Source organism: Canis lupus, chromosome 2 (assembly GCF_003254725.2).
Source record: "Canis lupus dingo isolate Sandy chromosome 2, ASM325472v2, whole genome shotgun sequence".
NCBI classification, from domain to species: Eukaryota; Metazoa; Chordata; class Mammalia; order Carnivora; family Canidae; genus Canis; species Canis lupus.
The window spans coordinates 75,181,344-75,205,321 of NC_064244.1; the positions used below are offsets into that span (position 1 = coordinate 75,181,344).

At 56.0% G+C, this 23,978-nt stretch overlaps 3 protein-coding genes and 1 long non-coding RNA gene across 4 annotated transcripts; 1 reads left to right on the forward strand and 3 right to left on the reverse strand.

The window, feature by feature from the left end:
* Positions 1 to 1,220: 1,220 nt before the first annotated feature.
* On the reverse strand, positions 1,221 to 6,367 carry C1QB (complement C1q B chain). Its single transcript, XM_025447812.2, has 3 exons — positions 6,182 to 6,367; positions 3,114 to 3,314; positions 1,221 to 1,944 (listed from the first exon to the last, which is right to left on the reverse strand). The coding sequence occupies exons 2-3, from the start codon at positions 3,289 to 3,291 to the stop codon at positions 1,370 to 1,372; spliced, it is 753 nt and encodes a 250-aa protein (XP_025303597.1). The 5' UTR covers positions 3,292 to 3,314; positions 6,182 to 6,367; the 3' UTR covers positions 1,221 to 1,369.
* Positions 6,368 to 10,843: 4,476 nt separating this feature from the next.
* Positions 10,844 to 15,413, reverse strand: C1QC (complement C1q C chain). Its single transcript, XM_025447530.3, has 3 exons — positions 15,249 to 15,413; positions 14,806 to 14,999; positions 10,844 to 11,679 (listed from the first exon to the last, which is right to left on the reverse strand). The coding sequence occupies exons 2-3, from the start codon at positions 14,984 to 14,986 to the stop codon at positions 11,123 to 11,125; spliced, it is 738 nt and encodes a 245-aa protein (XP_025303315.1). The 5' UTR covers positions 14,987 to 14,999; positions 15,249 to 15,413; the 3' UTR covers positions 10,844 to 11,122.
* On the forward strand, positions 13,917 to 19,017 carry LOC118353932 (uncharacterized). Its single transcript, XR_004813632.2, has 3 exons — positions 13,917 to 14,666; positions 15,464 to 15,569; positions 18,662 to 19,017. It is a non-coding gene; the product is annotated as an uncharacterized LOC118353932 (long non-coding RNA).
* Positions 18,883 to 21,883, reverse strand: C1QA (complement C1q A chain). The gene is made up of 3 exons (XM_025447531.3): positions 21,725 to 21,883; positions 20,721 to 20,890; positions 18,883 to 19,673 (listed from the first exon to the last, which is right to left on the reverse strand). The coding sequence occupies exons 2-3, from the start codon at positions 20,881 to 20,883 to the stop codon at positions 19,099 to 19,101; spliced, it is 738 nt and encodes a 245-aa protein (XP_025303316.1). The 5' UTR covers positions 20,884 to 20,890; positions 21,725 to 21,883; the 3' UTR covers positions 18,883 to 19,098.
* Positions 21,884 to 23,978: the final 2,095 nt, after the last annotated feature.

Consider the following 23,978-nt stretch of genomic DNA (forward strand, 5'->3'; position numbering starts at 1 on the left):
GCCTTCAGCTCAGGGTGTGATCCTGGAGACCCGGGACTGAATCCCACATCGGGCTCCCTGCGGGGGGGCTGCTTCTCCCTCTGCCTGTGTCCCTGCCTCTCTGTGCGTCTCTCATGAATAAATAAATAAAATCTTTAAAAAGGGGGTAGGGGGCACCAAGCTGGGGCAGCACGGGGTTGGCCTGACAGGTAGAGGGCCTGGTGGTCCCCAGTGGAGATAGTCTTTGTCCAGGAGGGGCAGGGGTGGGACTGGACGGCCAGACTCACAGGCTGGGACTCTACCCAGTTGTCAGGGGAACCACGGAAGGTTATTGAGCAGGGGAGTGACATTTTTGTTCTAACTGGATGGCCGAGCATGTGCCAGGCCAGGAAGGTTTTGGGGTGGGGGGAGTGTGAGGAGAATCAGGAGGGGTAGGGTCTTTGTTTCAGGGTCAGTTAGGTCATTGCGGGAGGACCCTTTGATCCCTTGGGTGGGGGTATGTGACGTTATAAGCAGAAAACCTCTGTAAGTGGGGTGCCTGGGTGACTCAGTCAGTGAAGTGTCCGACTCTTGATTTCGGCTCAGGTCATGATCTCAGGGTTGTGGGATCGAGCCCTGCGTCAGGCTTTGCGCTCAGCGTGGAGTCTGCGGGAGATTCTCTCTCTCTCCTCTCTCTCTCTCTCTTTCACTCTGCCTCTGCCCCTCCCCTGCTTGCATGCTTGCTCTCGCTCTCTCTTTCTTTTCTTTTTTTTTTCTCTCTCTTAATTAAATAAATGAATCTTAAAAAAAAGAAGATGAGAAAACCTCTGTAGTGGCTGGCCTCAATAGTGCTGCCTTGAAAGAGATCTTGGGTCATCAGTGGGTAGACCCAGTTCTGCTTGTGGGGTGGAGGATGATCCCTTCCTCCCTCCCTCTGATCCTCAGTTTTCTCCTCTGTAAACTGGGCGCAGGGCAACCTATCTCCCAGGATGACTGTGAGGCTTAATGAGAGAATAGAAGGGTCTAGTCCAGTGCTCCGGGCATAGGAGGTGCTCGATAGATGGTGCTCCCTTCCCATCTCCCACTGTGTGGCAGGCACAGAGCTGGGCACAGAGCCTGACTCTCCAGTCGCCTCCCATCAGATAGACTTTCTGTTTTCAGAGGTCATTCATTCATTCATTCATTCAACCAGCATTCAAGCAGCATTTCTGAGCACCTACCGTGTGCCAGGTGTTGGGACACAGAGTTGGATTAGACCGCTGTCCTTGGGCCTTGAAGAGTTTATTTACTCATTCACTCAGCAACATCTGTGGAGCCCTACTGTGTGCTTTGGCCGGGTGTGGGTGGTGTTGGGGGTAAAGTGAGCATTGCTGGGGGTTGGGCGGGGGAGGAAGGGATTCAGCCCCACAGCTCAGGCCTCTGCATCCGGGAAGAGCAGGAAGCCGGAGAAGATGCTATTGGCACCTTCCATGCCCAGCAGGGAGTTCTTGTCTGTGGCCTGCAGGTAGACGTTCTCCCCCTGGCTCAGCTTGAGGACCACACTGCCCGTGGTGACCTGGAAGGTGTTCTGGACGTAGTCGCAGAAGGTGACCACCTTCTGCATGCGCTCCCGGCCCCGCATGACATTCACGCACAGGTTCCCTCTGGAGCTGGCGTGGTAGGCGAAGTAGTAAATGCCGGGCACGTTGCAGGTGAACTTGCCGCTGCGGGGTTCGTAGTTGCGGTTCTCGTTGGTGACTATGTGGTCGAAGCGGATGGTCTGGTCCCGCCGCAGGGGGATGTTGATGGTCCTCATGGCGGAGAAGGCGATCTTCTGGGTGGCCTTATAGTCTCCCGATTCACCCTTGGCACCGCGGGCTCCGGGGGGACCTGGGGAACCTTTAGGGCCCACGGGGCCCTTGGGGCCTACTTTGCCTGGTGTCCCAGGAATCCCTGGGTCTCCCTTCTCCCCAAACTCGCCGTGGTCTCCAGCCAGCCCTGGCAGCCCTGGAAAAGGGGAGACAAGAGAAATCTCAGGGTCAGAGATTCCTGAAAGCCAAAGGAAAGAGCCCTGGGCTGGGAGGCCGGGAGCCTGGCCGTGTGACCTCTGACACGTCCCTGCTCCTGTCTGGGCCTCAGGGAAAAGGAGGTGGGGGGGTCTCCTTCCAGCCCCACTTTCTGAGTCTGTGATGTGCCTGGCTGCAATGGGACGTGCACGGACTGACGCCCGGGCGTGGACAGCAGCGTCTCCCTAGGAAAGGTGCTGGGCCTGCCCTCCTCACCAGCTCACAGAGGCTCCCTGGTTCCGGCCTGGAGCTCGATACTGAATCCTTGGCACTCGTGTCATCCCTCTACTCCCCGGCCCAGGGCAGACAGCTCTAATCAATCCCGGCATCCTTTCCTGCGGAGCCTGCAGGTGGGCCCTGGAACCTTCTCACAGCCACTCCCGGCAGCCGCTCCCCCTCTGTTGGGCACAGTGTGGGAACAGATGTCTTCTCCAGTGAGGTAGCGGAGTATGGGGCTGGGAGCGTGGGCCCAGGGGACAGAGATGTACTTCTCCTGCCGCACCTGCCATGGTTAGTCCTGCCTACCTCGACGGAGTCACATTCTCCGGGGCTCAGCTTCCTCCTCTGGAAAATGGGGATGAGGCTATTTTGCAGGATCGTGACGATTACATGTGATTTAAGTGAGGACAGGGCTTGGTTTGGGTTAAATGAACATTTTACAGGGAGGCGTCTCTGTGGGAAGTCTCATTTGAACCCTGTGACAACCCCACAAAGTATCTGCCTGCATTTTATAGGTGAGGAGACCCCATTTCAGAGAGGGGAAGCCACCCCCAGCCGGGGGGTGCAGTCTGGGGCTGCATGCCTGCAGTTGTGCTCTCTCTCTACCTGGAGTTGGGGGTGAGAGAGCCATGGTCTGGTCTCGGCCTCAACATTTACTGGGCTTCCTTGGGCTAGCCAGTAGCTTTTCTGGACATCAGTGTTCCTGGCTGTAAAATGGGAATCAGAATTCTCTCTGTGTAAAGCCATCGTGGGGTGGAGGGGGCTTGGCAGGCGGAAGGATTTGCTAGTGCTCTTGCCATCTCTCTATCTCTCGGGTAGGCAGCGATGACCAGGAGGTAGGAGGTAGTGCCTCGCTCAAAGGCACAAGCGAATCCCCAAAGCCTGCAGTACCTTTCTCTCCCTTTGTCCCCGGGGTCCCGGGTGTGCCATCAGTGCCTGGTGCCCCGGGGATGCCCGGGATGCCAGGGATGGCGGGGTGTCCGGTACAGCTCTGGGCCCAGGAGACCTCGAGCAGACCCAGGAGCAGCGGCAGCAGCAGTGCCAGAATGCCGCCCCTCGGGGTCTTCATCACCGCCCTGTCTCAGCCACCTCCTGCGGGAGGACAAGAAGACAGAACAGGTTACTACCATGGAGACTCCTAGCATTTGTTCAGTCATTCATTCTCCCATTCATATGTTCACTGAGCGTGTCCTAGCCACCAGACCAGGCCCTGCGCTGGGTCCTGCGTCCACGGAGCTGGCGGTCCAGGGGCAGGGGGACATACAAGTCATAAACAGGTCAACCTACAAGTAAGTGGAGGTACTTAGAGATTGTGCAGAGTGCTCTGTAGGAAACGCAGGGGTGCCTGGAGCGAGAGGGAGAGTAACGGGGGGTTCAGGGGGTGGTGGATGGTTTTTCTGGGGTGGGGTGGGGTGGACAGCATCTCTGAGAAGTGCTGTTAAGGCTGAGACTTGTAGGTACAGACCTGGAGCAAGAATATTTGGAGAGGAAAGGAAATGGGGGCAAAGGCCCAGAGGCAGGACTGCCTGGAGGACCCGGTGTCAAGGACCCGGTGGGGGTCCAGTGTAGCCAGAGGGGAGTGAGAGGTCAGAGGAATGGGAGGTCAAAGCTGTGGTTCTCGGGCTTTGGGTTTTCTTGCAAGTGTTCTCATTCCTGAGAGTGTCTGAATTCGGGGTGCTTGTGCTCTTCCCACAGCGGGCCACTTTACATCCTCACAGCAGCCCTGCTCCACTGTTGTAAAAAATTGAGGCGACAGGAGTGCCTGGTGGCGCAGTCCGTGAGGCGCCTGACTCTTGGTTTCAGCTCAGGTCATGATCTCGGGGTCGTGAGATCGAGCCTGGTGTCTACGTGTCAGCACGTAGAGTCTGTTTGGGATCCTCTCTCCTTCTCCCTCTGTCTCTCCCACTCATGTTCACCCTCTCTCTGTCTTTCTAAAATAAAATAAATAAATCTTTTTTAAAAATTGAGGTGACATTCACATAATATAAATTTAACCTAAAGCATTTATCTTTGCATGAGTCTCAGTTTCCCCTCTTCCTGGAGGTTTTACAGGATGGTGGATTGGACAACTTCAATAATCCATATGCGTTGGGCACTCAGCCAGGCTCTGGGACACACATACATGTGCCACTATCTCATTTAATGTGGTCCTTACCATAGCCCCCCAGTCAAGCACCCTGCTCTATCCTTCTACAGGTGGGGAAGCGGGGTATTCGAGAGGGCGGGGCTCCCATCAAGGTCACATGGCCGCCTTGTGGCTGGGATGCCAACCCACGTCCACTGGATCTTGTAACTCGCAGGATGTTCTGTTAAGAGACTGCTGAGCCTGGTGGTTCAAACGTGGGCTTTGGGGCCAGACAGCCTGACAGGGGCTAAGGTAGCGCTGGGTGCAGGCCAGTGCTCAGGGGAGGGGGCTGCCATCTGAACTGCTCCTGCTGCTGTCGCTGCCTAGCAGACGGTGTGTCAGAGGCAGTGGTGAGAGGACCCCCTCCCCTGCCCCGGTTTCAGAAGGATGGCAACACAGCCAAGGCCCAGATCAGGCCTCTGCCCATTCCCGGTGAGGGCCTCAGGCAAGTCACTCCTGTCTGGCACATTTCCCCTTCCAGGAAATGGGGATCATACTCATCTCTGCCACGTAGGCTCAGGGGGAGGACGGAGGAGTGAGGGCCTGGTGTATTGGAAGTGCTAAATGAATATTAGCTATTTTTGTATTGTCCCCATCATCCAAGAATCCCCAAGCTTTGGGATATGACAGAGGATGGTCGGAAAAGTAGAGCAGGATTGAGCCTCTTTGGGAGACGGGGCTCAAGAGAGAGGAGGTCTCAGGCGGGTGCAGCCGGGGGGTGGGACAGCTGTAACCAGGGGGTGGGGCTGGGTGGGAGCAGAGGGTCCAGACCCACAATGAGATTTGGGCTTCCTAGGGAAGCAGGAAGTGGGGTGGGGGAGTGGGAAGGTCCAGGTTCTGGCCCATCTCAGGGGCCACTGAGTCTCAGATTTGGGCAAGGACCTAGGACTCATCTGGTCTGACCCCTGCCCTCGCCACCCGTCACCACCGCTGGCCTCGCTCCTCACATCTCTCCCGGGTGACCAGCCCTCCCATCTCCTTCCAGCCCTGTCAGTCCCTTCCCACCCCCACCGCCCAACTTGGAGTCAGGCCAACCGGACTTCCAACATCCCCTCAGCCACCACCTCGCTGCATGACCTCAGGCAAGTGCCTTAACCTCTCTGAGCTTCTTCAGCAAAAGGTCACTTCCACCTGTCGGGGCTGCCAGAGGATTAGAGGAGACGGAGTCTCAGAGGAATAAGGTTTCTCGTGTGGTGTCTCTGATCTCACCCCCTCTGGTACGAACATGATCGGGTTCACTCAGGGCTAACTCATGACCGATCACAACTCCACCTACAAGTCAAATTAGTTGCTTGAAAGAGCCAGGCTGGGCTTTCTCAGCAGCCCGAGAGGAAATGAGAGAAGGCAGGTGTTGGAGAAATGCTGGGCTGGGTGGAGGGGGACCTGCCTCTGCCAAATCTTGAACTAGGTGGTTTGCTAGGCACCGGGAGAGCCTGATCCCCTTCGGGGCTCCCTAGTGACCCTAAGAGCTTCTGTTATCTCCAGAGAGGGTGTAGGTGGAGAGGGGTTATGTGACTTGCCCCAGGTCACCAGCATCTAAGAGACTCAGGCAGCACTCAGCTTGGGTCTTGGTGACTCCAAAGCCCTTATGTTGGTGGCTCCCATCTTAGGCTGCCTCCCATCACCTGGGGCCCTGGAGAGCAGTGGACTCCCCAAGCGTACCCCCAGGGGGTTTGGTTCCCCAGGTCTAGGAGTGGGCCCTGGGGATCCGCACTGTCAATCGCCCCAGCTGGCTCTGAGGCAGGGGACACAAGGGCTACCCTTCAGAAATCATCACCCTTGGCCATATTGGTCCTGCAGGCCCGTCCCCCCGGGGGCCGAGCCCCATCCTCACCTGGGAACCTGGCGTCCGGTGATGCCGCTGGGCTGGGCAGCAGTGGGACCAGGAGCCAGGAGCCTCCTGCTCTCAGCTCAAAGCGGAAGTTCCATTCCCCAGAGACAGGAAGGGCCTTCCTCTGACGGCCCCCTCCCCTGGGCCCAGTGGGATGGCCACCCCCTCCGCTCTTAGCCCATCCAGGCAGTTTCAGGTCCCATTTTTGCAATTGGAGGGGTTTACTGTAAGTGAGGAGGGTAGGTGGCCAGTTTGGTTTCGCCAGCTCAGCAGCCGTTGGGGGAACAGGCTGTCCTGGGAGCCTGCCCACAGCTGGTGGCTTGCATGCCAAGGCCCCTGGCCGTGTGACCCCCTTACAGCAGACATGGGTGTTCCTCACTGAGATGAGAACATGGCTGGCTTGTTGCCTGAGCACTGGATTTGGAGTCAGAAATTGTGATTCATGTTCTGGCCCTGCCGCTCGTCAGAGGTTGATTCCTGAGGTCTCGAAGGGGGATCTAAATTTTCTCAGCCAAGAGGGCCCAAGGGAGCCCCAATTTCCTCTGCTAGATGATGGGACTGTAATCACCCTTGCTCTATAGATGGCACAGAGCACTGGGGGGCTCATTTGGGATCGTGGAGGAGAAAGTGGAAGGTAAACCATAAAGTATATTGCACACGATACTCGTTACTATCACGCCATGTCCAAGGCTTCCCTTTTCTGGGCTCATCTTTTCTGCCTTCTTCCCATTCTATACTTCTGCTCTGGCCTTGTTCTCAAAAAATTATCTAATAATGAATTTTAAATGTGGTCATTATTTATTTATAGCCCTTCCTCTGCTTGCAGCAGGGCTCAAAGCCGGTGACAATAATGGGCATAGGCAGGGGCTTATTGCTTGTTGATCCTGGAATCACACCAAGTCAGGGCTGGAGAGGGCCTTGGAGGTCACCCTGCTTATTCCCCTCACCTTACATATGGGAAACTGAGGCACAGAGGGAGAAAGTCATCACTGAGCAAATATTTATCATGCGCCTCGCTGTGCTAGGTGCTGGAGACAGAGCCACAAGCAAATCACGGCTCCTGTCCCCATGGAGAGCTCCTTCTACTGGGGGAGACTGGTGTTAAACACTGAATGATACACTGGTTTCATGGCTTCTATGATAAATGTCAGAAAAGAGAGGGGATTAGGGACCCCCGGGTGGCTCAGTCGGTTGAGCGTCGGACTCTTGGTTTCGGCTCAGGTTGTGATGTCACAGAGAGTGGAGTCGAGCCCCACCTCGGGCTCCGTGCTCAGCGGGGAGTCTGCTTCTCCCCTGCTCTCTCTCCCTCTGCCCCTCCACGCTCTCTCATGCTCTCTCTCTCTAAAATGAATAAATAAATTTTAAAAAAGAAGAAAAAAGAGGGGACTGTGGGAGCCCACACCTCATACAAGTGGCACTGTGGGACTGAGGGCCAGGCGTCCCTGGCACCAGGCTATCAGGCGGCCTGCTGAGGCTGCATCCAAGGTGATGTGATGGCCCTCGCAGGGATGCTGGCCCAGCCAGTGCCAGGAGCTGCCAGGAAGGCCCTGCTTGACATCTGTGCTTGGAGACAGAAAATCTTTGGGCTTGTGGATGCTGATTGTTGGAAAAAAGGGTTACCTGCAGCAGGTATTAGGGAAAGAAGAGACCAGTTTGGTAAAACCCAAGGGTCTCTGGGCTCTGTCAATTTTACAGTCCCTCAGCCTGGATGTAGAGGGGAAGGCAATGGATTCTGAGCCAGGAGAAGGATGGAGCTCTGTACCACTTAGTCTCTGTACCTATAAAATTGTAAATTTGGGGGCACCTCAGTGGCTCAGTGGTTGAGCGTCTGCCTTCGGCTCAGGTCGTGATCCCGGGGTCCAGGGATCGAGTCCTGCATCGGGCTCCCTACATGGAGCCTGCTTCTCCCTCTGCCTACATCTCTGACTTTCTGTGTCTCTCATAAATACATGCATAAATAAATACATAAATAAATACATACATAAATAAAACCTTTAAAAAAATTGTAAATTCATATGTTGCAGGTCCAGTGTTCTTCTGAGGGTTCCCAAGGGCCACCTGGGCCCGGGCTTCTAATTCTTTGGTGGCTGATGGCAATGAGAAAAGGTGAGCTTGAATTTGAGGTTCAAGGAGACAGCTTGAGACTAAGAGCAGGAAGCAGCCGGGAGGGGAGGATGGACATGGGCTTGGGAATCAGCCTCTCCCAAGTTTGAACCCCAGCCTTGCCTTTGTCTGGCTATGTGGCCTTAGGCACATTTACTGGCCTATTTCCCCATATATGAATGGAGGTCATGGGTTGGGAGGGGAGCCAGTGAGGTAGTAACCTGGTACGTCCAGGGCCCAGCCTCTGGCAGACTCCCATGCAAACCTGGGGACAGTGTTACATAAACGAGGTGAAGACTGAGTTCTTGGATCCCGGATGCACGGGAACCATGCCTGGATCAGGGACCAGGAGCAGAGGGAGTCTCTGGGCCTCGGCCCCTGAGTAGGAGCCAGCTGGTCTCCATGCCTTGCCTCCCTGATACAGAGGGGATGATCCCTACCAAGGGAGGGAGAAAGAACACAAAGATTTTGTGGTCCGAAAGGGACTCCTTGAGGCTTGGGATGTCTTCTTCTTCTTCTTTTTTTTTTTTTTTTTTAAGATTTTATTCACTTATTTTATTCGAGGTGGGGAGCAGCCGAGGGAGAGAGAATCTCAGGCAGACTCAAGCCACCCCTTGGGATGTCTTATTCTTGTTCCTGTCCCACCCCCACTCCTCCTCACCTGTCTGTCCCCCCTTAGAAGCCCTCACCGGCATCCCCTCAGCCCAGCAGACAAGCTGGCATTTCAAAGGCCCGTCTCTCCCGACAAAGAGGACAACAAGGAAACAATTATGGAAAATAAAAATGGCACAAAAATTGTCGTTTCCAAAGTACAGGTTTCTGATCTGACACTGTGGCCTACATAAACGGTGTATTGATTTTTTAAACAAAAGAGAAATGAGAAGAAAGATGTATCACTTGAGGCACTGCTGGGCGGACTGCTAAGTGGTTGGTGGGGGACAGCCGTGAAGGGAGTGGCCCCGTGACCTGGCCCTGGCCCTGCCAGAGGTGCCCCGGGGAACCAGGCTGGGTTCCCAGGCCCTTGCCTCTGCTCCCACTGTGTGTGTGTGTGTGTGTCTAGCCCTCCTTCCTCCCTCCCCGGCCCACCTCCCACATCCCTACTATGTGCCAGGTATGTATCAAAGTGGCCCCGGCCTCAGGGATGCTCACCCAGCGGGGCAGACGTGTCAGCCAGTTAGAGCAGGAAAGCCAACTGGAGGACCACGTACTTTGACTTCACCAGGCAAACCTCCCACCCACCCACAGCCCTGTCCTCCCCAAACTTCTGTGAAAACAGCTTTGGTTCCAGAAAGCTGTTTTTTGTTTGCTTGCTTTGTACATAAATCTGCAGATGATTTTGTTTTACGGCCAGATTTGGCAACCTAGGCTCTCAAGAAACACTGGTTTGTGATCCAAGGCTCTGGAGGGCGCTGTGGAAACATGGAAACACAAATGGGAAAATCGAGGAAGGCTTCATGGGGGAGGTGATCTTTGTGTTGAACCCTGATAGATGAGTGTGTGCTATCCAGGTGGAGGGAGGATTAGTGGGGGGGGGGGGGCGCTCTGCAGGACGAAGAAAGCACATGGCAAAGGCAGGAGGGGGTGGAATGGCCCTTTTCACGAACAAAGGAGCCAAGGTGGAAAGGTGGAGGTGGTCGTGGAATTGGGCCGCGGCCGCTGCTCTGGAATTGGGTCGGGGCCTCTGTGAGCTCTGGGAGGCTTGTGGAAGCAACCTGAGATCCCAGCCAGGCCGGGGCACATTCTCCTTGGGTGTCAGTGGGTTCCGAGGCCAGGCTGGTGGTCTGCACAGGGAAGTTATACTTTTTTATCCTTTTTGAACTTGAACTGTCAACCCTTCTCGTGGTCACCCCGGTGAAAGTGCTGTGGCCAGTGTCGGGCCTCCCGGTGCTCCCACAAGGATCGTAGCAGCTGGGCCCGCGAGTCAGGAACCTGGCAGTGGAAGCCTGATGGTTTGTGGGCAGCCGTGGTTTTCGTTGAGCTCCTGGGGGCTCCCAGAGTTTGTCAGTTATTTGGGGGGCATCAGGCACCTGGGGGACAGATTCTTACTCTCTCACTGGCTCATGCCCATCTCATTCATTGGCTTACTCTGCTTTTCATCACTCATTGACCCACTACCCATTTATTCATTCATTCACCCAAACTAACTCATTAATATTCGGCACAAATTCATTGCACGTCTGTTCTTGGTCTTCATGGCGCTTACCTGAGCCCAAACCCCTCCTGTGACAGGTGCTTCCAAAATTCAACATAGGTCAACATGAATCTGGGAATTCAAACACTCCCGTTTACCTGTGAGCCTGGATGACTTTAATGATGGCAGCACCTCTCACCCAAACAAATGACAGCGGGTGGCCTAATGGGGACCCGTTGCAGCTTTTAATCGTACTCTCCCAAATGGCCACAGGACACCGAGCATCTCACCATTGGCACCAGACTTTACTGAGCACCACCTAGATGCTCTGTCTAAATCTAGAGCCTGCAGATGGCTGTGGCAGGTGCACAACTGAGGATGAAGGGGCCCGTTTTTTTGAGAACTTGGCAATGAGAAGCCTGAGCCGTGCATATTTATCAGTTTATTTATTTATTTATTTATGTATCTCCTTGCCTTTCCCAAGACTTGGGGGAAAAAAAAACATTGACAGTATTGGTGTTGGTTAAGGTCTCAAAGCAGTGACTCCTGAAGGAGCTCAGAGGAGGGAGAGAACTTGGTGCAGGGTGTCAGGGCGGGCTTCCTGGAGGAGAGTGGATCAGGTGGAGAGAACCGCCTGAGCACAGCGGGTCTTGCAGGGAAGCTGAGGAGGGGCAGGGCGGCCCCGGGGCTGGAGAGTGGGCCTGACTGCCCTAGTCAGGAAAGAGCAGGAAGCCAGAGAAGACGCTGTCGGAGCCTTCGGTGCCCACCATGCCGTTGTAGTCATTGACCGCCAGCCACACCTGCTCACCCATCTGCAGCCGCAGCAGCACACCGCCCGAGCTGACCTGCTTGCTGTTGGACATGTGGTCACAGAAGGTGGTCACCCTGGTACCACTTCGGTACAGATGCACGCACAGGTTGGATGTCAGCGACGTGTGGTACACAAAGTAGTAGAGACCCGGGACTTTGCAGGTGAACTTGCCAGTGCTGGTGTCATAATCCCCCTGCGGGTTGGTGATGACTGTGTTGAACTTGACCAGGTTGTTGGCCAGGGGGTACTGGGCTGTCTGCCGTGTGACGGTGAACACAGACTGGTGCTTCTGCTTGTATCTGCCCTCCTCGCCCGGCTCCCCAGGGGGTCCCACAGGGCCGGGAACCCCTGGGATCCCAGGGGTTCCCATGGGGCCGTTTTTCCCAGGATAGCCAGGTGTGCCGGGTTCTCCCTTCTGACCCTTGGGTCCTCGTGTTCCAGGGATGGCTGGGATTCCTGGGGAGAGAGCAGGTGGGAAGGAAATAATGGGGCAGGGGACAGGGACCCTGGGGGTGTCCTCCAGGGGACATCACAGCAGAGTTTAGCCTCTGGAACTTCCTTCCCCAGATGGACCAACACCCCCGGGGGCAGTGTGCAGGGAGTTAGAGGGGAGGGAGGCCCTGGTTGGAGTCCTGCCTCCCCGTGGACTTGCCCTCTGACCGTGACTGAGGTCTGTTGGCCTCAGTCTCACATTTATGATGGAGAGGGGAGGCCTGGCCAGCATCAGGAGGTGTCTCAGAGGGCTTGTCAGAGGCCAAGACTATCAGCCCACGGACAGCACGTGGCCTCAGAGAGCTTCCATTTGGTCTGCACAGTGGGTTTCAAACTTTTATGTCGACCCAACATTAACCAATTCAAACCTCACCTGAAAGGTCTGCTTCTTTATTGCTTGTCGACAAGAATCAGAAGACTGGTCAGAGGCCCATTTCCAGGAGAGCTGCCGAAACTTATACCTTAGGCCCCATTAACTGGCATTGGCCCCTTCAAGAACCTTTGTCTAATTTGATACTTATAATTTTTTCAACTTCTTATGCCGAAATAATTATAGATTCATAGGAAGTTGCAAAAAAAAAAAAAAGGGACAAGAAGACCCCATGTACCCTTTACTTGGTCTTCCCGGGTGGTACATCTCACATAACTACAGTGCGATATCCAAACTGGAAAATTGACCTTTGGATAATCCACAGAACTCCTCTCTTATGCGCCACCCATTTGTGGATGCGTATCGTTCAAACACAATTCCATAGCACGTGTGGATTTGTGTAACCACAAAGGCGCCCCGGACTCCAGCGCTTACCCCCTTCCCTGCAATCACATATGTACCTATAATTTTGTATTATGTTTTTAAAGAGGGCTCTCAACACTTCATGAGCTTCAGAGCCCCACAAAACTCGTGTCTGTCCCGGGGATGGAACCAGCCCAGACCAGCTTAGCCACGGGAGCCACTGATGGAGCCAAACAGAAATGCCCCAGTAAGGGGGTGGCTCTCTCCAGCGCCCCTGGCCCCATTCAGCCCACTGGAGCCCCTTATGACATCTGGGCTGGTTCAACTTCTCTCATGGTACAGATGAGGAAACTGAGGCCAGAGACTCACTCAAGGCCAAGCAGCCAGTAGGAAATGGAGTCAGGATTGAAAGTCAAGTCTGGCTGAGTCCCAGTCAGAGAGTGGGATTCTTGTGACAGCCCCGATTATGTGAGACTCTGTGAGGTTTTCCTCCCCTCATCCAAACTGTACTCATCTTTTAGGGTCTGGCTCTAGTCTCCTCTTCCCGGAGGTCCTCTCTGGGTGACCCTGCCAGCCCCCAGGGCCCCTTCCGCCTCTGACTTCCTTAGGTCTGAGTGTCTGTGCAGACCTCTTTGTGACAGATCCTCTGTGGCTTTGTGAGCCCTTTAGGTCCTGGGGTTAGGACACAGGGATCAGGATCCAACAGACCTAGGCTAGAGCTTTGTGACTCCGGGCAGGTGACCTCCCCTCCCCTCCCTGAACCTCTGCTTGCCTGATTGAGGAAAGGATGTAATAGAACAGATCCCAGAGAGTTCCTGGGAGCTTGGAGTGGGGAGTGCATGTGCGGAGCACCTCGCAGGAAGTGCTCCATACGGTCAGCTCCTGGTGATGCTGTCAGTGGTGCAGGGTCATGTCTCATCCTTTGGGTCATCTTCCAGCAACTGACTGGGAGGGGGAGGACCTGCCATGGGGAGGGGCCTCAGAGGCACTGGAAGGTAGTGGCCAAAGGCATGGCCTTTGGAGATGGACAGGAGTCCACTGGACTTTGGGCAAGTTGCTCAATCTCTCTGAACCTCTGCTGTGACATTTATAAAATGGCAGTAAGGCATTTTTTGAGAGGATTTTGGCCTCAGTTTTCTCACTTGTAAAACAGAGTTAACAATTTTATCTACTCCATAAGGTAAACACATGCTGAGCGTTTGGAACCATGCCTGGCATATAGTAGGAGCTCAATAATTGATGGCCATCAGCCACCCTGGGCCAGGAGATGGCCAGAGGCAGCTCTGTAGTCTGAATTCTTGAAGGGGCCTCATTTGGCTCACTCTGAATTAGAGAATTCCTTCTGGAATGTTGACAACATTCCATTTTATTGCCAGGAGAGAAGAGGACAGTGGGGAAATTCCTAAGGACATTCCTCACCACTGGCCTGCCCCCCCTGCACCCCACCCCCGCCCCTGTCGCCCCCCCATCACCTCTGCCCAGCCTCACCCCTCTCACACCACCCCCCTGCATGCACCTGCATCCCAGATATGCACCTTCTGATGGAAAAGGCGCCCCGGACTCCAGCGCTTGCCCAGCTCCCGCGCCCCCTCACGTCCTCGGCCCCCTTTGCTCATGCTAGGGCTTGCCTATCAATCTGCAATCCTGACTCCTCACGCCCCATGCCCCCAGCTACCCAGCATCCTAGGGAGGGAGGTGGGCACAGATAGGATTTTTTAAAAATGATGATAACAACTATAATATACGCATAGCCCCACCCACCCGAGACCTACCACGCGCCTGGTGCAGTCTTACATTTCAGCTTGGTTAGCCATCCCAGCACCCCTGGGCGGCAGGGAGTACCATCTCCCATTCTACAGATGAGGAGACTGAGGCGCTCCACACAGGGAAGTGGTAGGGCTGCGATTCGAACCCCAGCCATCTGTGCAATGTGGACATTCACTGCGGGGGGCCCCCTCCCCCCAGGGGTCCATGTTGCACAGCGAGTGGTGCAGGGGCTGTAACAGGAGAGCACAGCGCTTTAGAGTTTGTCAAAGGTCTGCAGGGTCATCTCCTGCGATCCTCCCTGCCACCTCCTGGGACAGGCGTTCTTGTTTTCTCCCTTTGGTCAGATGGGAAACTGAGGCACAAAATTGGGGAACAGGGAGGACCGAGTCCTGGGCTCGGAGAAGAGATGGGCTCTACCTGCCAGGAAAGCTGGACTCTGCTCTGGGAGCAGGTGCGACATGAGGGAGTGTGTCTTGGCCACAAATAACTGTACCCTCCCCGCAGGTTAGCCCCAGGCAGGCAGACCCTTTGCCCGTTGCCCCCAGGCAGGCCTTTGGTGACCCCCACCCCCAGCAGGCTGGCAGACTCACCTGGCTCACCCTTGGGCCCCGGCAGCCCATCGTGCCCATCCTTTCCCGGGGCCCCTGGCAGGCCCGGCATCCCGGGGATCCCGTAGCAGCCTGTGCTGGCCTGGCCCCCCAGTGGCAGCGCCAGCAGGAGCAGCAGCAGGTTCAGGCCAAGGTGGGGCCAGGAGCTGGGCCCCGTGTCCATCCTGGGGAAGGATCTGGGCAGGGAGAGAGCTGAGTTGGCCCCCCCAGCCGCTCACCCACCCTCCCCATCCTTGCTCCCAGCCCTCAGGAGCCCACCTCCCCTCCCTGGGCACCTCGGCTCTTGGGGGCTGCTAGCAGGACGGATGGAGGATGGGGCCTCTAGCGATGCAGACCCAGCTTCCTCTTGCAAACCAACTCACCCCCATGGGCGAACTTGGGGGCAGTGCCATTTGCCCTCGCCGGGGCGGGGGGCCTGGCCTCACCTGGGGTGGCAGGATTCTGGTCTGGTCACAGAGGTGTCCTGGAATCTGCTTCCCCTCTCTCGGGCAGGAGGACACCGTGTCAGAGTAGACCCAGCAAGGAGGGCCCGGAGCAGGCTGGGTGGCCTCCTCCCCTCGGCTCCCCCTGCCCCCAATCCTACATCCCCTTTCCCATAATTTTTCCTGACTCAATACTTTCTTTTTGGGTCCTGAGCCAGGCTGACCGCAGCGATGCCCCTGTGTTCCCCAGCCCGGCGTCATGAGTGTCTGAAATGAGGAAATGTCCACTGCCCCGGATCCGCTGAAGGGAGCGCGTGTGTCCAGGTCAGCGCGTCCTCATCGCTGGCCTTTACTATGCCTGAGACTCAGCTGTTTTACAATGTCCCCAGGAGGAAGTTACAAGCCCCCCTTTACAGATGAGGAAACAAGCTCAGCAAGGGAAAGTCCTTACCAAAAGTCACATAGCAAATGGTTTCTTGGGGTCCAAAGCCTTGCTCTGACCTCCCTTGTTTTTTTTTTTTTCCTCAGAGAACTGATGTTTGTTTTTTATTATTTTATTTTATTTTATTTTATTTATTTTTTATTGGTGTTCAATTTGCCAACATGTAGATCTGACCTCCCTTGTTTAGTAGTCCCCAGAAACAAGCCCCACGTGCACGTGTCAAGTGGCAGCCCTTATTCTAGAATCTTCCATCTGTGCCTCCCATTTGTTACACTTGGGGGTGGACACCCAGGATGGGCAAGCCTTGACGGCAGGCAGCCTGCTGTGGTGGACAGACTCTGGCCATGGAGTCAGTGGTCTCGGATCTCCTTCCAGCCCTGCCTCTTGCTTGCTCAGAGGCCCTTAGCAAACCCATGGCTTCTCTGGGCCTCAGTCTTCCCATCTGCATCCTGGGCAGTGAGGGAGGCCCAGGGGTTGCATGCCGGTGCCTCTTCCTTTGCTGGATGATCCCAGCTTCCCTGCCGGCACTACCTCCCTCGCCCCCATCTCCGGCGCCCCTGCATCTGGCCTTGGAGTCTGTGGTGGCTGGTGCCGGGTTGCCGGTTGGGACCAGGCTGGCAGAGCTGAGAGAGACAGCTCTCCTCTCTTCCTCTCCTCCTCTGATATTGAGGGTTCCAGCCCTGACCCTACACCTGCCACCTGTGTCACTCAGGGAGAGGCCTCCGACCTTTCTGAGCATCAGTTCCTCCTCTGTAAGTGTGGGATTCTAAGAGCTCCCATGCAGGGCAGCGGCGAGGACCCAGTGTGTGGTGCAGGCTCAGTGCTTGGCTGGGTGCCAGGCATGAGCAGGAGTTCACAGCTCTGTTCTTGCCCCACAAAGTGACTCTTGGGACCTCAGTCTCCCCATCTGTCCCTCCACCCCACAGCTCAGAGCTGTAGAATGTGGGATGAGAGCAAGGACGTGACTGTACTTGGCTCGGGGAGTCCCCAGCAAGTGGAGGGCTGGGAGAAGGGAGAAGCAGAACCAGTAGGCACAGCATCGGTGGGGGGCCCCAGCAAGATGGCACCTGGGGTCCCCATCTTCCGTTCTCACCTTCTTTGCGCCTTGGTCTGTCTTGTCCAGCAGGTGGCAGCCTCGGCCCATGCTCAGCCCACCCTGCCCTAGCAGCCAGGCCCAGGCGGCCCGGTCCCCTCTTCCTCTGAGCCGGGCCAGTGACTTGCCACAGGGAGGGGGGTGCTGTGGGTGCCCATGGGTAGAATTTAGGATAAGGAACAGCCCTGCACTCACGTTTCTCCAGCCTGGTCTCTCCCACCACTTATGGGACCTGCACACCTGACACCTCTGAGTCCCATTGCAATGAAAGGAGCTCTTCTCCACATTGGGTTCAGCCAGAGCTGGTTCAAATCTAGGTCCTGCCACTTTCTGACCATGTGACTTTGGGTAGGGAGCTCCTTTCTCTGGGCCTCAGTTCCGAGGGATTGCTGCGATTCATGCATTAATGGCCAGGAAATGCCCAGCACGTCGTGGGCGCTCAAAGATCTGTTTCTCTTCCTGGTCCACGGGAGTGTGTGTTCTGGGCGGGGAGGCAGAGAGCTGGGGCAGAGGGGAGGCCCAAAGGAGGCCGAGGGGCCCGAGGAGAGGTCACTCTCTTCTTCCCGATCCCCAGAGGCTGTTGGTGGGGCTGGGCAGGGCAGCCCCAGGAGAGGGGCTTGGGTGTATGTGCGAGGCCTGGGTGGGGAGGTATGGGCTTATGAGGACTCCCAGGCTGCTCGCGTGTCAGTTCGTGGGTAAGAGAGACAGTTCCTGTGGCTCGGAGGATGGCCCAGTGGGAGCAGGAGCGTGGGAGCGTCCGCATGTGAGAGAACCGGGGCACATCTAAGGCACACGCAGGTTGGAGGGTGAGGAAGACGTACACCTGTGTGTCAGGGGTGGGACACATGTCTCAAGGTGGGTGTCTGTGAATGTGCTTCTGCCTATTTATGAGGGGCCCTTGGGTATCTGAGGCAGGGCGTGCATGGGTATGACTGCATGTATAACCTAAGAACGTCTGTGGGTTTGGAGGTGTAAGCAGTGTGCGTGTCCAGGGGTGTGCACAGTGTGTCTAAGGGAGTGGGTTGGGTGTGTGCTCAAGGAGGGCATCACTGTGCCCGTGTTTCAGTGGGGAGCGGGCAGGTCTGAGTCCGGGAATGTGGGTCCACGTGCATCTCGAGGGAGACGGGTGTGCGGCGTGGTGTGCAGGTGTGTGGTGTGTGCACGGCACAGAGCACATATGGCTTCCTTTGGGAGAAGGCACGGGCGTTAGACGTCCTCAGGACTGAACTCCCGGCCTCCTTATCGTCGTCATATTCGGAGGGCATGGCAGGGCTTCTTGCTTCTGAGCAGCTCTGCACAGGCTCAGTGGGATGCCAGGGATGCACCATGAGCACCCCAGACCTGAGTCCCAGCTGGGGAGGGATGCCCAGCCCAGGAGGGATGCGGCCCCAGCCTCCACGCCTGCCCGGGTGGAAGCGCAGGGCTGGACTTGGGAAACCTAGCTTTGCGGAGGTCTGCTGGCTGCCCTTGGGCCAACTGCTCCCCGTCTCTGAGGCTTGCCCATGTCTCTCTGGTTCAGGGTGGGAAAGCAGGTGTCAGGTGTCAGGCACGTGGCTGTGGAGGCTGGCGAGGGTCGCAGTTAAACACACAGGCTTGGGTACCAGTAAGATCTGGGTTCGAATCCCAGCTCCTCCTCTTAAACGCTGACCTTGGGCTCTTTATGTCCACCCCCATGCTCCGGCCTGCTTCGTTGTCCGTAAAACAGGGTCACGCTACCCACCTCACCCCCCAGCTGTGCAGCTTACACGAAATACAATAATAGCTCAAACTTACACAGCCCTTACCACGAATCAGGCACTGCTCTGAGTTTTCATGTATTAAGTCACTCGATCCTCCCCACAACCCTCTGAAGTAAGTGCTGTTGTTATTCCCACTTTACAGATGAGGAAACTGAGTTCACTGAAGTTACACGATACACACACGGTTGGACAACTGGTAAGTGCTGGTCCTAGGGCTTGAACCCAGGCCGATGAGGTTCCCAGGACCTGCCAAGTACATGTGGCAAAACACAAAATACAGGTCTGCCCCGCAAGCACTCAGTAACTGTCATTCTTAAGCTCCCTCCCAGTGCCCAGCGTAGCAACAGAACCTCAGGCTCGGCAGACATGGATTCGGGTATTTATTCTAAGAAATCCATCTTCTTACATGAGCGGTGGGCAGCAGGCTCTAGGGCTCCGGTAGCCAGCCCCCTCCCTTCAGGCAGCTAAAGCGACAGCACCCCCAGAGCGGACCATAGAAACCAGAGAGGTGGCGTGAGTGGGCCAGAGTCACACAGCAGGAAGCACGAGAGGCCAGGCCGGGCGGGGTCCTTCGCTGGCTCAGAGGGATGGGAAGATGAGGAAGCCACTGAAGATGCTATCGGCCTCAGGACCCTGGTAAATGCGGCCCTTGATGGGGTCTTTCTCAATCCAGACCTGGTCTCCCTGCTGTAGCTGGAGAGCCATGCCCCCGGACACCACCTGGAAGATCCCCTTGCTGTTGGTGTCGCAGAAGCCCAGGGAGCGCCGGATCTGGGCCCTCCCGGAGGACACGATGGACAGGCAGATGTCCCACTTGGACACCACCTGGAAAGTGAAGTAGTAGTAGCCGGGCACGGCGCAGATGAACCGGCCCGAGTGGTTCTGGTACGGGCCCTCCTGGTTGGTGATGACCGTGTCGAAGATGACCACGTTGCCACCCGTGGGTGGGTTGCGCCTTATGGCTGAGAAGGCCGGTCGCGGCTGGTCCCTGATGTTTCCGGGGTTGCCCTTGGGGCCTCTCCGTCCTGGTATGCCAGGGAGCCCCATGAGGCCGCTGGGCCCAGGGAAGCCCATGTTGCCAGGGTTTCCAGGGGGCCCAGGATCCCCCTGGTCCCCTTTAAGGCCCCGGATGCCCGTCCGCATGCCAGGAGCCCCTGTGGGGAGAGAGGCCAGATCTGGAGGGGGAGTCCAGCGTCCACCAGTCCCAGGGAGATGGTGGGACCCTCGGCTGCTGTGGGCGAGGGGATGGGGGGGTGTCTGGCCTTTCGAGGTTGACCGCGGGACCTCTGGCAAGTGCTTCAACCTCTGAGCCTCAGCTTCCTTATCTCCAAAGTGGAGCCAGGTGGGAAGAGGTACTTGGGAAGCTGCCAGGTTCTGGCAAAGGCAGGACACTGGCTCCTCCGTGTGTCCCTGCCCATAGCCTTGCACTCCACGCCCCGCCAGGCCACTGCCCTTGACTTCCTCAGGCTCGGGACTCCATGGCGGGTGTCTGGATGCCAACTATGGCAAACATCCATGTGGATCTTTCTGGTCCGCCACGGGCTAGGGGTCCCGGGGACTGACACTTTCCTTTTCCACTCTGAGCACGTCCTCCTTCCTCTTCTTTCACCCCCAACTTTTTTTTTCTAGAATGTGAGTTTCTGAAGCTGAAAGGGGTTGGGAATGGGGAAGCAGGGACAGGGGCGGGTGGGGGAGCTGGAGGGAAGCAAAGAGGACGGTTGCCATGAATTGATCCTTTCTATGTGCCAGGTGGGTTATTTTTTTTATTTTACAGATGATGGAACCGAGGCTCAGAAAGGGTCGCTAACTTGCTCGAGGTCACACAGCAGGCTAAGGCGCCTGGGTCTAGGGGCTAGCACCAGTATTCATTCTGGTGACTGAACAACGGCCCAGGACTGTGTGCTACTCCAAGACCTTTCACCTTGGTCGCTTACAGTGGCCGGTGCTCCAGAGCAGGAAGGCGAGGCCAAAGAAAGAGGACTCAGGCAGGAAGGAGGAGACGGAGAGGCCTGGCAGTCCAGGGAGGTGCCCAGCCAGGAGCCTGGGTTCCCCTCAGCCCCTGGAACCGAGTGCAGAGCGTAGGGGCTTCCCTCGGGGGCCCAGGTGGATTCTTGCTCCTTGGCACCAGCTGCCCCAAGTCTCCACCCTGAGCCCAGGCCCTGCCAGGGGATGAGGGCTGGGGTCCGGAGGGAGGTGCTTACCTGGCTCCCCTTGCTCCCCCTTGAGGCCTGGCCGTCCGGGTCGGCCGGGTGTCCCTGCAGCCCCATCCCTCCCGTCTAGGGCTCGGCACACATCCTGGGTCACAGCAGATGCGAGGGAGGTGGCCAGCACGCAGAGCGCCAGCCAGCCCCAGGGGGCCTCCATGATGCCACTGCGGAGACACGGGTCAGGGCCAGACCTCACACACGCACACACGCCCATCTCGGACGATGATGCACGTACACACACCCTCGAGGACCTCAGACCCAGCTCCAGCGACCCCACACGTAGATGAAGAACGGGGAATTTGCCCAGATAGATACCCACACCCCACTGAGCACACCCGTGTAGCTACACACTTAGGCACACACAAACTTAGCCTCTGATCCCACACCTACGCTACGCAATGAGCAAACTCAAAATCCACTAGACACTCCCCGATGCACAAACTGACACCCAAATAGACTCCCTCTCTCACTCACCCAGACACACATTCATAGACTCCTACAGATGATCAATTCCATTGAACAAATATTTATCGAGCGCCTACTCCTTATTTAATTAACACTCCCTCGCCCAGATGGCAGAGCTGTGCGTACACGGAGGAATTCACGGCCCCCTGACACAACACACGTGCTCACTCCCCTACACACTCGGCCCCTTTCAGCTCCCACTGGACCCGCTATGGGACCCCTCTGCTGGCTCTGACACTCCCAGCCTCTCCCCAGCTTCTCGGTTTGGGGGGCGGGCACGAAGCCCAGGAGCTCTGGTTAGAGCTGATGGCTCTATGTCACCACCTCCCACCATCTCCCAAACCCGAGGAGTGAAGAAGGTGTCCCCACTCACTTATCCTGAGTCCTGGATCAGCACCCCCCACCACCTCCCCGCGCCCCCCCTCCCTGCCTTGGCCCAGGACCAGCTGGTGGTGGTCTCTCTCCCCTGCCTTCCTTGTCCAGCCCCCCAGGCCGGCTCCCCTGGCCCCCTCCCCGTCAGGCGCAGGCCTCACCTGCCTCAGCTGGCCGTCAATTCAATGGACCGCTTCTGTCCTCCACCCAGGGACCCCTGTGGGACGCCCCAGCAGGGGTGGTGCCTGCCTGGCCATGGCCAAGTTTCACATCCCTTCCTACTTCCTCTTCTCCTTCTCTGGGCCTGCCCCCGGCATTACCCCAGGGGCCAGAGGCGACCGGGGACATTTTGAGCAGACATCAGCAAGACTGGGACACCGGAGTGCTACCGGTCACCGGTCAGCCAGCCAGGCCAGCGGCACGCAGCTCGCACGCAGCTGGTGTGGGGGCAAGGAGAGCGAGGCAGGAGTCTGCGGGGACAGAGGCGGCAGGAGATGGGGGTACGGGTTGGAACATGAGAACCAGAGAAGCACAGAGCATCAAGGCAGAAGGAATCTTTCTAAAAGTCGGTAAATTGTAAGCATTTTTCATGATTGTGAAAGCAACCTGCATTCATCGTCCAAAGCTTGGAAAATTCAGAGAAACACAAAGGACAGTGCAGTAGGGATGAGAAGCTTAGTAATTAGCTTTCCAGACCTGCCACTTCCTAGCTGCCCTTGGGGAGTTACTTAACCTCCTGGAGCCTCAGTTTTCTTATTCACAAATTGGGAACAACAGAGTCTACCTCATGGGATTATTACAAAGTTTCAATAACATAATATACATACAAAACCCTTGGCACATGATGAGCACTTAATAATTAGCTTTTATCATCTGACATTTGAAAAACAGCAACAAAAAATATAAAAAAAAAAAAAGAAAACAGCAACAAAAGCTGGTGAATGCTACCGTCTAGAGAGTTGCTGTTACCCTCTGGCCGGATCATCGAGCCTTACTTACTCTTGCTGACAGGGTGCTCACTACCTGTCAGCCCACCTCACTTCACCAGCTTGGACCATGAGCACATTTTAGATTGAGCTACTCTGTTTCTCCCAGGCTGGAAACCAGTATGTTCAGGCCTGGGCTGACCAGGTTTTTCTGCTTCTTCCCATGACCATGTTTAGTCCCCCTGAGTATTTCACCAAAGGGAAGAGGAAGAGGAGAAAACGGAAGGCTATGGACATGGGCAGATGAAGGTTGTCTGGGGTCAGGGTCTTCAGGCCTCTGGGACTCTTTTTTCATTGGCAATCTTGTGTGGCACCCAGTATGTATCTGACAGATACAAATGGGGATTCTCTGGACAAGAGTGGGGTGTCAGAGCAACTCCTGCCAGCCCCTCTCTAGCTCCTGGAGATTCGGGAGGTTAGGAGAACTGGAGTCTCAGGGGGCTGTGCTCACATGAACTCACTGTGTGACCTTGGGCAAGCTACATCATTTCTCTGGACCTCAGTTTCTTTCTTTCTTTCTTTCTTTCTTTCTTTCTTTCTTTCTTTCTTTCTTTCTTTCTTTCTTTTTTTTTAAAGATTTTATTTATTTATTCATGAGAGACACAGAGAGAGGCAGAGACACAGGCAGAGGGAGAAGCAGTCTCCGTGCAGGGAGCCTGATGTGGGACTCAATCCCGGGACTCCAGGATCACACCCTGGGCCAAAGGCAGGCACCAAACCGCTGAGCCACCCAGGTGCCCCTGGACCTCAGTTTCTTTATCTGTCAGATGGGATGATACAGGCTCCTCATTGGGCGCTGAGGGATTCTATGAGGAAGTTGATACTGTCAAACGCCACATTAAAATAAGTCATCATTATGAACAATATCTGTGTGACCTTGGCCAAGTCACCTAACCAGACTGAGCCTCACCTTCTCCATCTCTTGAGGCGAGGGGGTGGTGGGAGGCAGGAAGTTTGCACCAGGTGGTCCAGCACCCTTTCCAGCACCCATCTTCTTTGACTGCAGCATGTCAGTGTTGCTTCCCTGCAAGAAGAGTTAGAAATACCACATGTCGGAGCCAGGAAGGCCAGCCTGATGGCACTCACCCCATTTCACAGATGAGGAAACCAAAGACCAGAGACAGAAACACTTGCCCATGATTACAAAGAAAGGGGCAGAGTTGGCATGAGGAAAAACCCAATACTGGGAAAGGCTTCTCAAAGTATAGTTTTCAAAATGTTATTTTATTTGTAAAGGTTTTATTTATTTGAGAGAGAGCACCTGCACGTGAGGGGGGAGAGGCAGAGGGAGAGGAGGAGCAGACTCCCCCCAGAGCAGGGAGCCTGATGCAGGGGCTCCATCCCAGGACCCCAGGATCATGACCTGAGCTGAAGGCAGACCCTCAACCAACCGAGGCACCCAGGTGCCCCTAGTTTCCAAAATTTTAAA